Below are 13,379 nucleotides of genomic sequence, written 5' to 3' on the forward strand. Positions count from 1 at the left end.
GGCTCAGGGAGGTGAAGCTCCCTGTAAACAACAGGCTTTGGACAGCCAGGCAGCCTCCATCCATAGTATCCAATTGTTCCCATATTCAGCTGCAATCTTTGGCTGCATCACCTCAGCCACAGGAGCAGCCTCCAGGTGGAGGCTCCAGCACAGCCCAGGTTCCAGCTCCCCACAGGCACAGCAAGGTGGGAAGCTGTGGCACTGTGTCCAGGAAGGATGACAGCAGCAGCCACTCAGTAATCTGCACACAGAACATACTGCTCTGCTTTTGTTTCATTAACAGCAGCTTTACAAGGAAAGAAAAAGGGGTGGTGGAGGTCACAGGAGGGCTCTGACTCGTCTCCAACTGTCTCTCTGATGGCTGAGAAGCCCTTGGCAGCTTCTGGAGGAGGGAAAACTCAGAGATGAGGAAGGGAAATCCCAGATTATTTCTTGACAAAGCAAATGAAGCTTCCCAAGAGGGTTAGTGAGTCTGCCTGGAGCAGCAGGCAGAGCAGGACCGAGGCGGTTCTGGTTTGTCAGCACCTCGTGCTGCTTCCTGAACCACTCATTAATCCTCTCACTATTTTTGCTAAAGAATATTTAACACTCCAGGGAAAGTGGGCTGAGACTGTCCAAGAGGATTGAAGCTGGCTCCCAGCAGAGATCTCCCCCATTCTTGGCTGCACACCCCAGTTCATGCCAGTGGGGTTTTCAAAGGAGTCAGGGAATTTCTTTATCAGACCTGGCTAAATGAAATATTCACAGCATCTCCTCCTCTGGAAAAATCCTTCCCTCTGCCCTGTGAGAACTACCCAGCTTGTGAAAAGGGCACTGTGAGTCCAGCACTCAGCCCACAGGGTCTGTGCTGACAGCCAGGGGTGGCCTGAACACTGGCCCAGCTTGTGGGGTCAGTGGTGGGCTGGAGAGCTGCACTTGCCAAGGACACCAGGCAAATTTTCAAAGGACTTGTTAGAAAAAAAGACCAACAACAAACAAAACCCCCCACAGGCTCACATAAAACACAGCAAGATCTCTGAGCAACAGAAGGAACTTTACAGGATGCTGACAATAAAATTCTTTGCAATCTGGTGTCAAATTTATTTTAAGAAGTGCTGCAGCTCCACACTGTTGCTGACCCCAGTCTAACTCCAGCAGCAACGATCCATGTATGCCTGGCTTGGAAATTGGGTCTTGTAACCTAAGTCTACAAGTGCTTAAATTGAAGTTTGCCACTAACATGTTTGGATCTGAACAGAGCTTGTGGTTCTGAGATGTGGCTGGAGCACAAGGTACAAGAGAAGGTCCAGCCTCGGAACTGTCCATCCTTTCATCAAGGTTTGCTTTGCTGTTGCTGTTCTTGATTTAACTGATTTAGCTGATTTAACTTCTGTCCAAGCAGCTAACCCCTGGAGCCTGTTGAATCACTAAATTCCCCAAAAAGAACTTACTCAGGAGTGAGAAAACTGGATACACATATGGGAACTGATTTACCACCAAGATACTGGGAGACATGTGAATGGTTTGTGGGGGCAGCCCAGCACAGCCCGTGTCAAACATCCTACTCTGCAGGTTCCAAACCCGCTCCCTGTGGTCAGAGGCCCCATCTGGAGGTGGGAATAGGAATGGATTCTACGCAGAGCCAGCTGGGACCCATCCAACACGGAGAGTGCCTGGCCCCAGTCACAGCCCAGACATCCCTGGCAGGGGCTGTTTCCTCCCGAGCTCCCTGCTGTCCCAAGAGCCAGGTACACCCTCCCAAGGAGCCTCTGGGATTTGTAGTTCCCAGGCTCTGGACCCACATAACAATTTCAAGCAGTGTGAAAAGCAGCAGGAGCATCTCCAACCTGAAGCCCCAGGTCAGACTGAGCTGCTCTCCCATGGCACCAACCCCTGGAGCAGCCAGGAATGCTGAGGCTGGTCCTGCCTCTGGGGCACATGTAACACAGACAATGATGAGGGAGGCAGAGCAGCCCAGAGGAGCTCCAGACACCTCTCATTTCACTTCTGATCAGCTAAGCCAGTCAGGAGGGTCCTGACAACACCTACCATGCCATCATCCTCATCCCGTGGGGAGTAGGTGAGGGTGCTGGAGGAGGACGGGGTCCGATGGTGCTGCTTGAAGGTATTGGTCCCATCAGCTTTAAAGGGAGTTAAAAAAGAAAAACAAGCATTTAGGCTCCTCAGAAACATTTCCAAGCCATGGGACAGCCTCTGTAGCTCTAAGAGTTCCTTAGAAAAGGAAATTTTAGGGACTGTCCAATGCTGGCTCATGACTGGACAGGTAGAACAATCCTGATCTCTGAGAGCTTGCCCAGAAAAGAGCACAGGTAATATCCTGTTAGGCCCACAGGTGAAAAACACTACTAAAAGGAAACTTTATACTCCCATGCATCTCAGTCACTAATAAAAATTGCCTGGATCCAGAGAGGTCTGGATATCCCTGAGGCACAGGGGAGCCATGCTAAACTAAATATGAAATATTTGTGTAGAGATCATGTAACCGACTCTTATATGTATAAAAGACTGAATGTAAATATTCAGGAGTCCAAAACTATCCAGAGTCCAGGACAAATGTAATCCAAACATTTTTCTCGGGGAGATGTTAATTTCCTTATCAAAATCAGTGTCAAGTCTTTTTGTCTCTATTAAAGGAAGGGTATTTGTCTTCCAAAATGAAACCAGGCCTCTTCCTCCATTCACCCCACGTGCCAGGGCTCAGGCTCCCCTCACCTGCTGAGCTTTGGGGAACAAGGCACAGGAATTGTAAATGAGCAGGAACATTTGCATCCCCTCCTGTCTGAGCTAAAAATGGCCATGGGGTTTTACCAAAGCTCCAGAGTGACTCACAGTCAGGCACAGAAGGAAGATGAAATTTTCAGCACTGGTGATGATTGTCACAGGGATCAATAAGATTTGGTGCTGAGCTCAGTGTCAAACCCTGTGGTACTACTCTGCTTTCAGCAAGGGCTTTCCAGTGGTACTGCTCAGTCTGCCAGAGGAGAGAAAATTCCTGTGCCTGCTCATTTCCATCACGTCAGGACACTTGGGCTGCACAGCACCAAACTCAGTCCCTCAACACCTGGTTAACGACCAGAAAGATTCTCCCAACAGCTTTATGATCTGTAAAACAACAACAACAACCACCCTGGGATCACACACAGTACACATGAAATACTCACCTTTTGTGATGGTGGTCACAGCAGAGAAGGCTGGTCCAAAAGTTGTTTCCATTCTTGTCTGAAATATTGAAAAAAATAAATGTCAGGGCATTTAAATCCTTCAGACTCTGCCTGAGCTGGTGAAATACTGCATACGCATTCCCAGCTTTCATCTGTGAATAGTGAGATTTCAAGTAGCAAGAAAACACCCTATTTCAAAAGAAAGGATGAGAAGACAGGAAGCAGCCCTGTCCCCTGCCCGTGGCCTTACCCCGTTAGTGTTTTCAGAAGTAGTGATGTTTGTTGTGCCACTGGAGAAACGATTGTAGCGAGCGTTCTTGTTTGAGCTCATAATCTAGGCCAGCATCTGCTAGTCATGGGAAGCTTGCTCTGTGGAAGAAGAAGGACACACAGGGAGTTAGGCTTGTTGTGGGTATTTTCCTGGGCTCAGAGAACACTCTCCTGCAGCACAAAGCCCAAGAGTTTACCTAAACTCACATAAACCTGGATTTTCAGAAGCAAGAGCTGAAGACAAAGATTCCTTCAAATCATTCCTGGGTGAGTGCTCAGCATTTTTAAAATATATTATTATCTTTTAATAAGAGCCTCGTTTCTCTCCCCCCACCGTTTCATTAGGCTCAAGTTTGCAAAGTCAAGAATTCCACAATAATCTGCAGAAACTCATGGACTTTGCTTTCTTTAACCTCTGCTGAAACCTGATACTGCTTCAGGGCATAATTATGCTGCTGTCCCAGCAAATCTGACAAGATGCTCTCAGTCTCCTTCAGAGCCAGGACACCCTGAGGAAGGAGCTGCAGCCCCTCTGCCATCACACAGAGGCACTTGTGGCTCAGGAAGGAGTTTCCCTTCAGAGAGGACAAACCTCAGCCTGGCACTGGGGAGGTGAAGTGTATCAGGTGTTTCTAGCAATTTTTCCCTTATCTGGGAGTGACAAATCCTAAATCTCTAAGCTTTTTATAAAAACATCCCTGTGATTTCTCCACTTTACAGAAAGGGAAACTGAGGCTCAGAGAGAGACGGGATCCCAGCAGGCAGCTGTGACCTGGGATTTGTGCAGGGATTCCCACCTCCCTGGAGAGCCCTGGCACACAGGGCTGGGCACATCCTGCACACACATTTTAAACACTGCAAAGGTGACACCGAGCTGTCCTCGGCCAAGGCTCTGCTCAGGGCCTGACACAGCACTTCTGGTGCTCCCTGCAGCTCTGGATCCTACAGATCCACATCCTGTCAGGCATCCAGGAACAGCAGCAGTAGAGCCCTGAGCAGGGAATTGCTGCTCAGGTCTAAACTCTGAGAATGGTCAAAAATTATAAAAAACCCACAATTCTGAAGAAAAAACATACAAACAGAAACCCTGAAACCAAACCCAAAACCATCTGAAAACCAGGGATCTGGGTAATGTTTTCCACACACGTGACAGCACTGTCCTGGCTGCTTGCAAATGCCAGATCCCTGAGGAGATACTGAGCACAGAGTCTGGAGTTGTCTCAAAAGCAGCAGGGATGAAGCAGAGTTGTGCTGCAGCATCAAGGAGACCTGCAGAGTTCAAAGCTGGGCTCCAGCAAGCCAGAAGTTTGTCTTAGGCCATCGGATCCTTTTATTCCTGTGTTCTCGAGGGCAGACAGAGGGTGGGAGGTGGGAGAGGGCAGACAAAAGGTTTGGGCCACTGGCCCCAGGAGATGTGAGCCCCACTGACTCAGCCTCTCTCCCTCTGGCAGCCTTGGATGAGCTCTGGAGCTCCCAGCTTCCTCCCGGCAGAAATTCCCCCCTTCTGCAGGAGCCTGAAGATTCTCCTCTTCAACTACAAAGCCTGAAGATGAGAGGTCTCCAGCTGAGGTCTCCAGATGATGCAGTGCTCTTAAATTAAGCAAAGGAAGTACTTTCCACGAGCGATGGCACAAACTGCTGCATTTCCTGGGATTTCCCATCGCCAGGCTGCATTCTCTCATGTCCAATAACATGTGTATCCCTGAAAATCCCCTCTCCACAGGTTCCCTACATCTAGCAGTACAGCTGGGCTCACCACACTCATCTGGAAAAGGGATTCAGCACTCTGCTCCTCCCATTATTGGGTGGAAATAGAGAAATATTCAAGTTTCCAGGGATATGAATCCATGCAACACCTACCCACACACCCTTTATCCTGCACTACTCAAAGGCAGGAGCAGGGATATGCTCCCACTCCATCAGCCATGTCAGTTATGGTGAAGGGAACCTTGCATATCAAATATTCCTCTTGGGGTTCAGGGCAAACAGTCATTCCCAGATGGAAAGAGAGGAAACCCACCCTGATGGAGGCTCACAGGCTATCTGGAGACTCAGGCAGAGCTTTGCTCCCTCTCATTTTCAGGGTATGTATCACCTTCAGATGGAACAGATGGAGACTGAAGCAATGGGAAACACTCAAGAGACGGGGAAAACAAAAATGGGGATAAAATGACAGCGTGAGGAGTGCTGTGATATCATTAAAGGTAGGATCAGATGTGCCACAAGCAGTGACTGCAGCCACTCGAGCCACTGCAGCGACCCTTCAATTCCTGCCTGGGAACCTCCAATAAATCCAAGGTGGGGAAGGGAATGTAGAATAGAGGGATTTTCCACTCACTGGTTACAGACACAACCTGTGCCTGCAGCTTGGCTGAGCAAGGTACCTGAAGCAGCAGCAGGGAGCTGTCTGCTCCTGTCTGCTCCAAGCAGAGACCAGAGGAATGTGAGCAATGGAAAAAATGTTGAGCAGAATATCAGCCAGGCTGCACAACACCACAGCAATATCTGATTTCAGCCCAAACCTCTGCACCCATCACAGACATGAGCACTTCAGCAGAGCAGATGCCTCTCCAGAGCATTGACAAGCTCCTCACAGCTTCCTTTCCATCTGAGAACCTTTTCCAACTGATATCAAAGAATGTAAAAGGAGGCAGAAAAGGGCTGATGCTGTCAACATTAATACCAACACTTGCAAAATCTCTGCAATATCTCTGCACCTCTGCTTGGCATCTGAACCCTGCCAGCTACACTGCCCTGTGCTCCCAGGCCCAGAGGATGAGTGTCCCTCTTGGGTGGCTGGTGTTGGGAACCCAGACTGTGATCCAGATTCTCCTTCCTGGACTTAATTAAATTTTTTTTAACATGTAACATCAGTGTTTTTTACAAAGTAAACAAAGAGGGAGGAAAATCTCCCCTGGAAAAAGGAAGCTGTGGGGACCCAATATTCAGTAAATCCTGCAGCTGATCATAACCAGATGTGAGGGGGGGACAGGGATAGGTTTCAGCATTTGCACATTACAGGGATCAACTCGAGGCTTTTGAGACTCAGTGAGAAGAAAAGCCTTAAAATCCTACTGTAGTAATCCGGGCAAGAAAAAAACCAACCACCAGTAGCTGCAGAGGCAGCTGCAGGGGGAAGCAGAGCTCCTTCTCCCCACTGCTGAGGAGAGATCCAACAGCATCAGCCACAGATCACCAGCTCAGGGCTGGGAGGACAATCAGGACCTGTGGCCTGGCTAATTCTCCCTCTCTGCCCACTGAAGCTCTCTCGAGGTAATTCATCCCCAAGGAAACTGCTGGGCTGGCAAATTGTCCCACAGCAGGACAGAGGGAAAGGCAGGCACGGGTTATCCTGGAGCAGCCTCTGAACTTCCTTAGCTCACAGCTTGGGTATTTATGGTGTAACACACGAGCTTCTATTCCTCTAGCAACACTGCACTCACAACAAGCAGGGTTACACGTCCTTCAGGGTATTGGCACATCCCCAGGGAAGTACTCTGACAAAAGCACCCACAGCTCCTGGGACAAGGGCAAGGCAGGCAGGTGCCAAGGGCACGGGGTGTTTGTGGGCTAATTAATGCCATTAACTACTCTGTGACCATCAGCACTTCAGGTGCACCTCCTCAGGGTGACAAGGACTATCAGCATCTGGTCTGACCTGCACAGCACAGGCTGCAAGAATGCAGAGATGCAGCAGATCCCTGATGCAGACACCTCTCCACGGACACTGGACAACCCCTGGTCGCTCTTCAGTTCAGGGAACTCCAGGCCAGGGTTCCCAAGCACCACTGCTGAGTCAGCTTGTTGCAGCTCCTGGATGAAGATGGTGAATAAAAGCCAGCAGTGAAATTACCACGTCTGCAGGTTACACTCAGCTCTTCAAGCAGCCATCACCAGCTGGTGGTGAAGAAATTATGAAAAAAAACACAAAACTAAGGAGACAAAGAGGTTGTAGATGAGCTAAAATCTAAAATACCTGAGCCAGCAGGATATTTCTTACACTCTTCAGATGTCAGTCAGTGCAGGAAGGACATAAAACACAAACAGAAGTTCAGCCTTACTGACAGGATGTGGCACTTCCACCTGATAAATCTGTGCAACAGTTTATAAGTTTTTCTCATAAGTCACACCAGCTTTTTTGAGTGTCTTACAGTGAGACCATAATTGCACTGAGCTGTCATCAATAAAAATACAAGGGATATTTTTTAATTGCTGCTACTTCAGTGCTTGCACTGACTGCAGGACTGAGAGCACATTCAACAGCTGTTTGAACGCTGCCATGCCTTTGAACAAACGGAGTTCAGAAAGAAAAACCATTTCATATGGTGCTTTTCCTAAAGGATAATGAAGCTTTGGAATAGAAGAATATTTGCAATACTTCATGTTAAAACCTGAAGTTGTAACTTTCAAATGTTCCCATAGCTGGATCAAAAATGATTGCTCTGATGAAATGAAGCACCTCAATTTTCCCAGAAAAATAAACTAGAAGTTAGAATAGAGGCCAATATTCAGTGCTGTTCCATGACACAAAAGCTATATTTGAAGTTTTATTACCATTTCAGGTAACCCGGGAGGTTCTACCTACAACACCATTTTTGTTATGCAGCCCAGTTCTGACCCTGCAACCAAAACTGTCCTGTGTGGGCTCAGCACCTCCTCAGTCACTGCTGGGCAGGAACAGGCACTGTCACAGCTCTGCCACACAAGGATCTTAATCAAAAGCTGCTTTAAAAGTTGTGTGCTGTGCCTCTCACAGCTTGCGCTCTTCCACATCCTCCCTCAAAGAACAGACCCCTTCCGAGACCATCACATTGTTAAATTGTGGGTTTGGTGAAGGAAAAAGAATAAAACTCCAGCCAAGCCCTAAAACCAACAATGTCCTCCCCCTCCAAGGCAAAACATCTCAGTCCTGCTGCAGTTCCTCAGGAGGGAATGGCCAACTCTGAGCAAGGCAGATGTCAGTGAAAGATATCACACTTCAGAAGCTGAGAACAGTCACCCTCACCACTCAACCACAACTGGTGCTCACTTCAGACCTGTCTGGCAGAGAGAACAAATGGGTGCCAAGACCCCACAGGGTCCTGTGGGCTGGCTCAGCTCTGCCCTTGGTCTCCCTGCTGCAAATCTGAAAGACAGAGGGGCTTGCAACTCAACTGAAAACCCCTTAAGTCATGGCAGGGTAGCAGCAAAGACTGGGGGATGGAGAAAACTTGGCCTCTGTTCTTTCAAGGGAGCCACAGAATGTTTGCCTCACCTGGATTCTGCTGTCCTGGAGTCCTGCTAGACCCAAAGCAACCAAAGCTCTCTCTCCTTTATTCCCCATTTCCAACTGCTTTGCCTTGTGGTTGGCTGCACTGCATCCTCAGGAAAGCTGTAACCACCCCATCACACTATGGGATTCTTCCAGATTAAAGTCATAGGAAACCTGAGCCCATAGCCATGACTCAAAAAGCACAAAGTATCACTTCCACCCCCTGTTCCCCCCCAACATCCTCCAAAGTTTTGACACCTGGTGACACACACTCTTCTCGGCCCTCTAGATGAAACTAGAATACTTGAAAGATCCAGCTGAAATGCATCATCTCCTTTAGGGGAAAAAAAACCCAAAAACACATCCAGCAAAGTTCAGTCACCTGCTCTTTTTCTGTACAGTTTCTTTGGACTTTGCCACCGAGAAAAAGCAGGAGGCACCTGTAGACACCAACACTCATCTATCAAATTAGCAATCTTGGGAGAAACAGCACCAAATCCTTGATTCCCAAAGAAATCAGCGAATGTGGACACTTCCACCATGGCAAATCTACAGACAGCTTTGAGACAGAAGCACCACTCAGTGTCCCACAACCCCCAAACACCCCGGATTAAAGTCTCCCCAGGGTGACTCAGAATTCCAGGGGAGGCAGTGGGACACCGCCTCTCCTCACAAACTTGGCTTCTGTGCTCACAACTCTGCCTAAGCAATATCGAGGATTTCCCACTTCTGAAACACCAGAACAACCTCAGGACACACTGGCTGGGTTGCTGCAATCGAGCGTTCCACAGCCTTGCAGAGGTCACTGTGAAGGATGATAAAATGAGCGGAGCAGAGCTCCAGCTGCTGGACGTGCCACAGGTACCCCCTTCCAAACCGGTGCTGGACTCCAGGTACCTCCTGCTCTCCATGGAGGGATGAAAACAATCCCTCCCTCACTGCTGAAGGGGAGAAGCTTTCCCAGGAATTCTGTCTGACACCCTGAGCAAACACTTCTCCCTGGAGCAAACTCACCCTTGGCCATCCCGGAGCGGTGCAGCCCGGCAAGATGCCACCAGCATGCCCAGTTCCCGAGCTGTGGACAGGCTTTTCCTCGGCCAAAGCGCCTCTTCCGCTGCGTGTGTGCATGTGTGGATCGCTCCCCAGTGATGTAAACGCAAAGGCATGCGGAGCAGTGGGCGATATGTAAATCCAGCTGGAAAATCCCACAGCTCAGCCAATGCTGCCTCCCAGCTTTGCCCCGGATGCTCCAGGTTCAGTTTAGTGCAGGAAAAACAACCCTCTCTTAGCACACATGGTGATTCCCCTGATCGGAGAAATATCCGGAGACAGAAAAGTCCTCTGCTTGCTTTAAGAGGAGTTTGAATTTCTCATCCTCTTACGTAGTTCCCAAACTATTCAGAATTCTGAATAACAAACGGCAACACACTCTTTGCCTGGAGAGCCAAGCCAGGGAAACCCAGTTAACCAAGAACAGCCACAAAAAGGCAGAGCTGGGGAGCAGGACTCGTCGGGAACACAGACGCTGATGGTGGTGGGGGATTTGTACTGCCAGGACACCCCTCCCAGAACTGAGGCTCACCCAGGCACAGGCACTGCCCCACTCCAGCCCCCAGGACACCTCGTTAAAAGCAGGAAGGTGAAGCTCCAAACTCAGGCTGTGCTCAGGGCACAGCAGGAGAAGCTGGAACTGGCAATTTGGGGTGCTGCTGCCCTGGGCCCCTGAGCTCAAAGAAGGGTGACACGTACCCCTGTGAGCACCCAGCTGCCTCCCTCCTTGTCCCAGCTGTCCCTACAGCCCCAGATCCAGCCCACAGGGACGTGCAGGTGTGTGCCTCACCATGCCCATGGCAAAGGGGCACAGTCAGGGAAGGGACAGCAAAGGGAATAAAATCTGGGAAGGAAGAGTTCCAACAGACTGAACGTGGCCACGTAATCCAAGTATCAGAACCCAGGAAGGATTTTCTCTCCAATGTACTCCCGGAACACCTGGGCTTGGCTGAGATAACCTGTGAGAAAGGTACAGTCATGCTCCAGGAAATCTCACAGCCAGAGCCAGCAGGGCTTGGAAGGTCCCTGGAACAGGGGAACGCTCAGCCCTCGAGGTGACCGATGGCTGAACCCCACTGAGGCTGCAAGGTGCTCAGCAGTGCCCAGGAGCACCTCCAGGTGCAGGGCACATGGGGCTCTGCAACCATCCAGAGCCTGCAGGGCTGCCTGAGGCTCCAGCAGCACCTCGGGATTGTGGAACCCCAGGAAAGGAAGGGCTGACTTCAGGCAGGGGACTCAAACATCCATGTGATGTTCACACATGGCTCCAGGCCACCAGAGGCTGTGCTGCCACAGGAGGGCTCACCCTGGGATCCCCCAGGCCAGGGAATCAAAACACCTGAAAACTATGGATTTTTTTTTTTTTCCTTCCTTGAGTTCAATCAATATGAAAGCCCCTGTCGGAGTGTTAGCAGTGAAGGTACCAGCATCCCCTGACCAGAAACACCACTGTGCATCACTGTGCCTTTCCCACTTCCAAAGGGTAAATCCCTGTTCCCTCAGGCTGTGGCACCTGCACAAAAACCAAACCCCAGCACTGGAGCTTCCTGGCTGGATTCAGCCTGTCCCTTCCCTGCTCCAGACAGGGGACCCCAGGACCTGGAGGGAATCCAGCAGACTGCAGACAGTACCTGCTCCTGCAGCTTCCTGCGTGATTTTAGGAATTTCCCTTGCCAGGGAGGTGCAGGTTGGACATCAGAGGGAATTTCTTCATGGAAGGGGTTGTCAGGAATTGGAAGGGGCTGCCTAGGGAGGTTTGGAGTCTTCATCCCTGGAGATGTCCAAGGAACACCTGGATGTGGCACTCGGTGCTCTGGGCTGGGATCAGGCACAAGGTGGACACAATGGTCTTGGGATTCTGTGATCTCACACTACTTTAATTTATCAAGGGCTTTCTGGAACCATCCTTCACCCCTAAACCCTCTCCTGCAAGCCCCAGCATCTTTTCTGCAGCTGGAAGTTGAAACCACTGGCAGACAAACACTAGAGGCCAAAATGCAGCAGCTGTTTAAGAGGAACCCAACTGCTCAGTGCAGGCTGAAAACACACTGCTGGGGGGAAAACGCACAGGGAGGCAAAATTAGAGTGCTGGGATTGAAACAAAGGCAGAGCAACGTTGCCGAAGTAGAAAACACAACTGCTTGGTGACAGTTCTGAATACAGGTACGCCCTGGCAGGGACAACAGCCTGGACCTGTCGTGTTATGGACACGCCAAACCCAGCTCTTGGAACACTCACCGGCCCCAATCGCTGACTCTGACCCCAGCACGGCTCAAAAGGAAGCTGAACCCAAGGGAAATCCTTCCCAGCTCACCAGCTCAGGGATCCGGCAGGAGCAAAGCGTTTGACAGCGTCTGTCACCGGGACAGCAGCAGCAGGGGACAGAGCCCGAGAGCGCGTTTGAAATGAGGAGAGGACGGCACAACCCACGATCCACAGTCCGCTGCCTAATCCAGACCAGCAGATGTTCCGGGACAGCTACGGAGACCTACCCCCAGATATCCCACATTTTGTATATTGTGAACCCAAAGCCCGGGAAACTGAGGTTTCTGAGAGGGCAGGAAAGAACCAGCAGCAACACGTGCTGCGGTCGGACAAGGAACGGAGCAGAAAACGACAAAACTAAACAGAAAAAGGCAAAGCTAAGCAGAATCTGCGACGAGACCCAGCGAACACACCGGGAGGGCAGCGGGGGCGGTGAGCGAGACCTGGGCGGGATTCACCGGGGACGGAACAGCGCAGATGATACTCGAGCCCCTCTGAGTGTCCCAACAGAGCCGCCGGCACCCCCGGGCACAGCGGGCAGCGGCCACGGGGCAGCCCCTGGAGCCTCCGCTGGCACCTCCCCAGCCCGCGGCCCAGCGCACCCGGCCCGACTCGGCCCCTCCCATCACGGAGCCGCCCGGCGCGGCCCGCCCGGCTCCCCCCGGCCCGCCCGTACCTCCCAGCGGCGGCGGCGGCCGCAGCGCCGGTGCCCGGTCCCGGCACATCGCGCCCGGGCCTGCTCCCCCCCTGCCGCCCGGCCCGGAAGAGCCGCGCCCAGCGCTCCTCGGGACTTGTAGTCCCGCGAGCTGCTTCCTGCCCGCGCCGCCGAGGCGCTCGGACTACAACTCCCAATACACCCCGCGGACAGTCACTCCGCGCTACAACCACTATTGCTACTGGTGCGGCCCGGCCTCCTGCAGTAACCAATCAAAAGGCGGCAGCCGCCGCCTCGGGCCACGCTGCGCCGCGCGCCGCCATTGGCACGGAGGAGAGCGGCGGCCAATCAGCGCTGCGAGAGGCGGGGCGGTGGTCACGCCAACCGCTGGCGATTGGCTGTGCTCACAGCAGCACGACCAATAGCGATGTCGCAGAGGCCATAAAAGAGGCACCGTGAAGCACGTGCCGTCTTTTCAGGCAAAGGTACGGGAGGGAGCGGGCGGAAGCGGGGCCGGTAACGGGGATTGTTACCGAGGGCGGGCCGGTGATGATCCACATTGACCTTTCTGACACCTCGTCTGAGGGCGGCGGGCGGCCGCAGCCCCTGCTGAGCAGCCATGGCTGAGGTCCGCGGTAGCGCGGCCCGGCTGGGCGGGCGGGCGGGCTCTTCCCCTCACGGGCTGCCTTCTCCCCTCAGGGCTCGGCGGTGGCGGCGTCCGGATCCT

General features: G+C 51.7%; 1 protein-coding gene across 1 annotated transcript in view; it reads right to left on the bottom strand.

Moving 5' to 3' along the window:
• The window catches only part of TRAF7 (TNF receptor associated factor 7), a 28,561-nt gene extending 15,811 nt beyond the window's left edge, over positions 1 to 12,750 (bottom strand). The window contains exons 1-4 of the mRNA XM_062503656.1: positions 12,674 to 12,750; positions 3,412 to 3,530; positions 3,162 to 3,219; positions 2,029 to 2,120 (exon numbers count right to left, since the gene is read on the bottom strand). Of these exons, the coding sequence (XP_062359640.1) occupies positions 2,029 to 2,120; positions 3,162 to 3,219; positions 3,412 to 3,492 (231 nt within the window). The 5' untranslated portion in view covers positions 3,493 to 3,530; positions 12,674 to 12,750. The remainder of the gene's footprint in view (positions 1 to 2,028; positions 2,121 to 3,161; positions 3,220 to 3,411; positions 3,531 to 12,673) is intronic.
• Between the last annotated feature and the right edge of the window lie 629 nt (positions 12,751 to 13,379).

The sequence above is a fragment of the Cinclus cinclus genome, chromosome 16, assembly GCF_963662255.1.
Source record: "Cinclus cinclus chromosome 16, bCinCin1.1, whole genome shotgun sequence".
NCBI classification, from domain to species: Eukaryota; Metazoa; Chordata; class Aves; order Passeriformes; family Cinclidae; genus Cinclus; species Cinclus cinclus.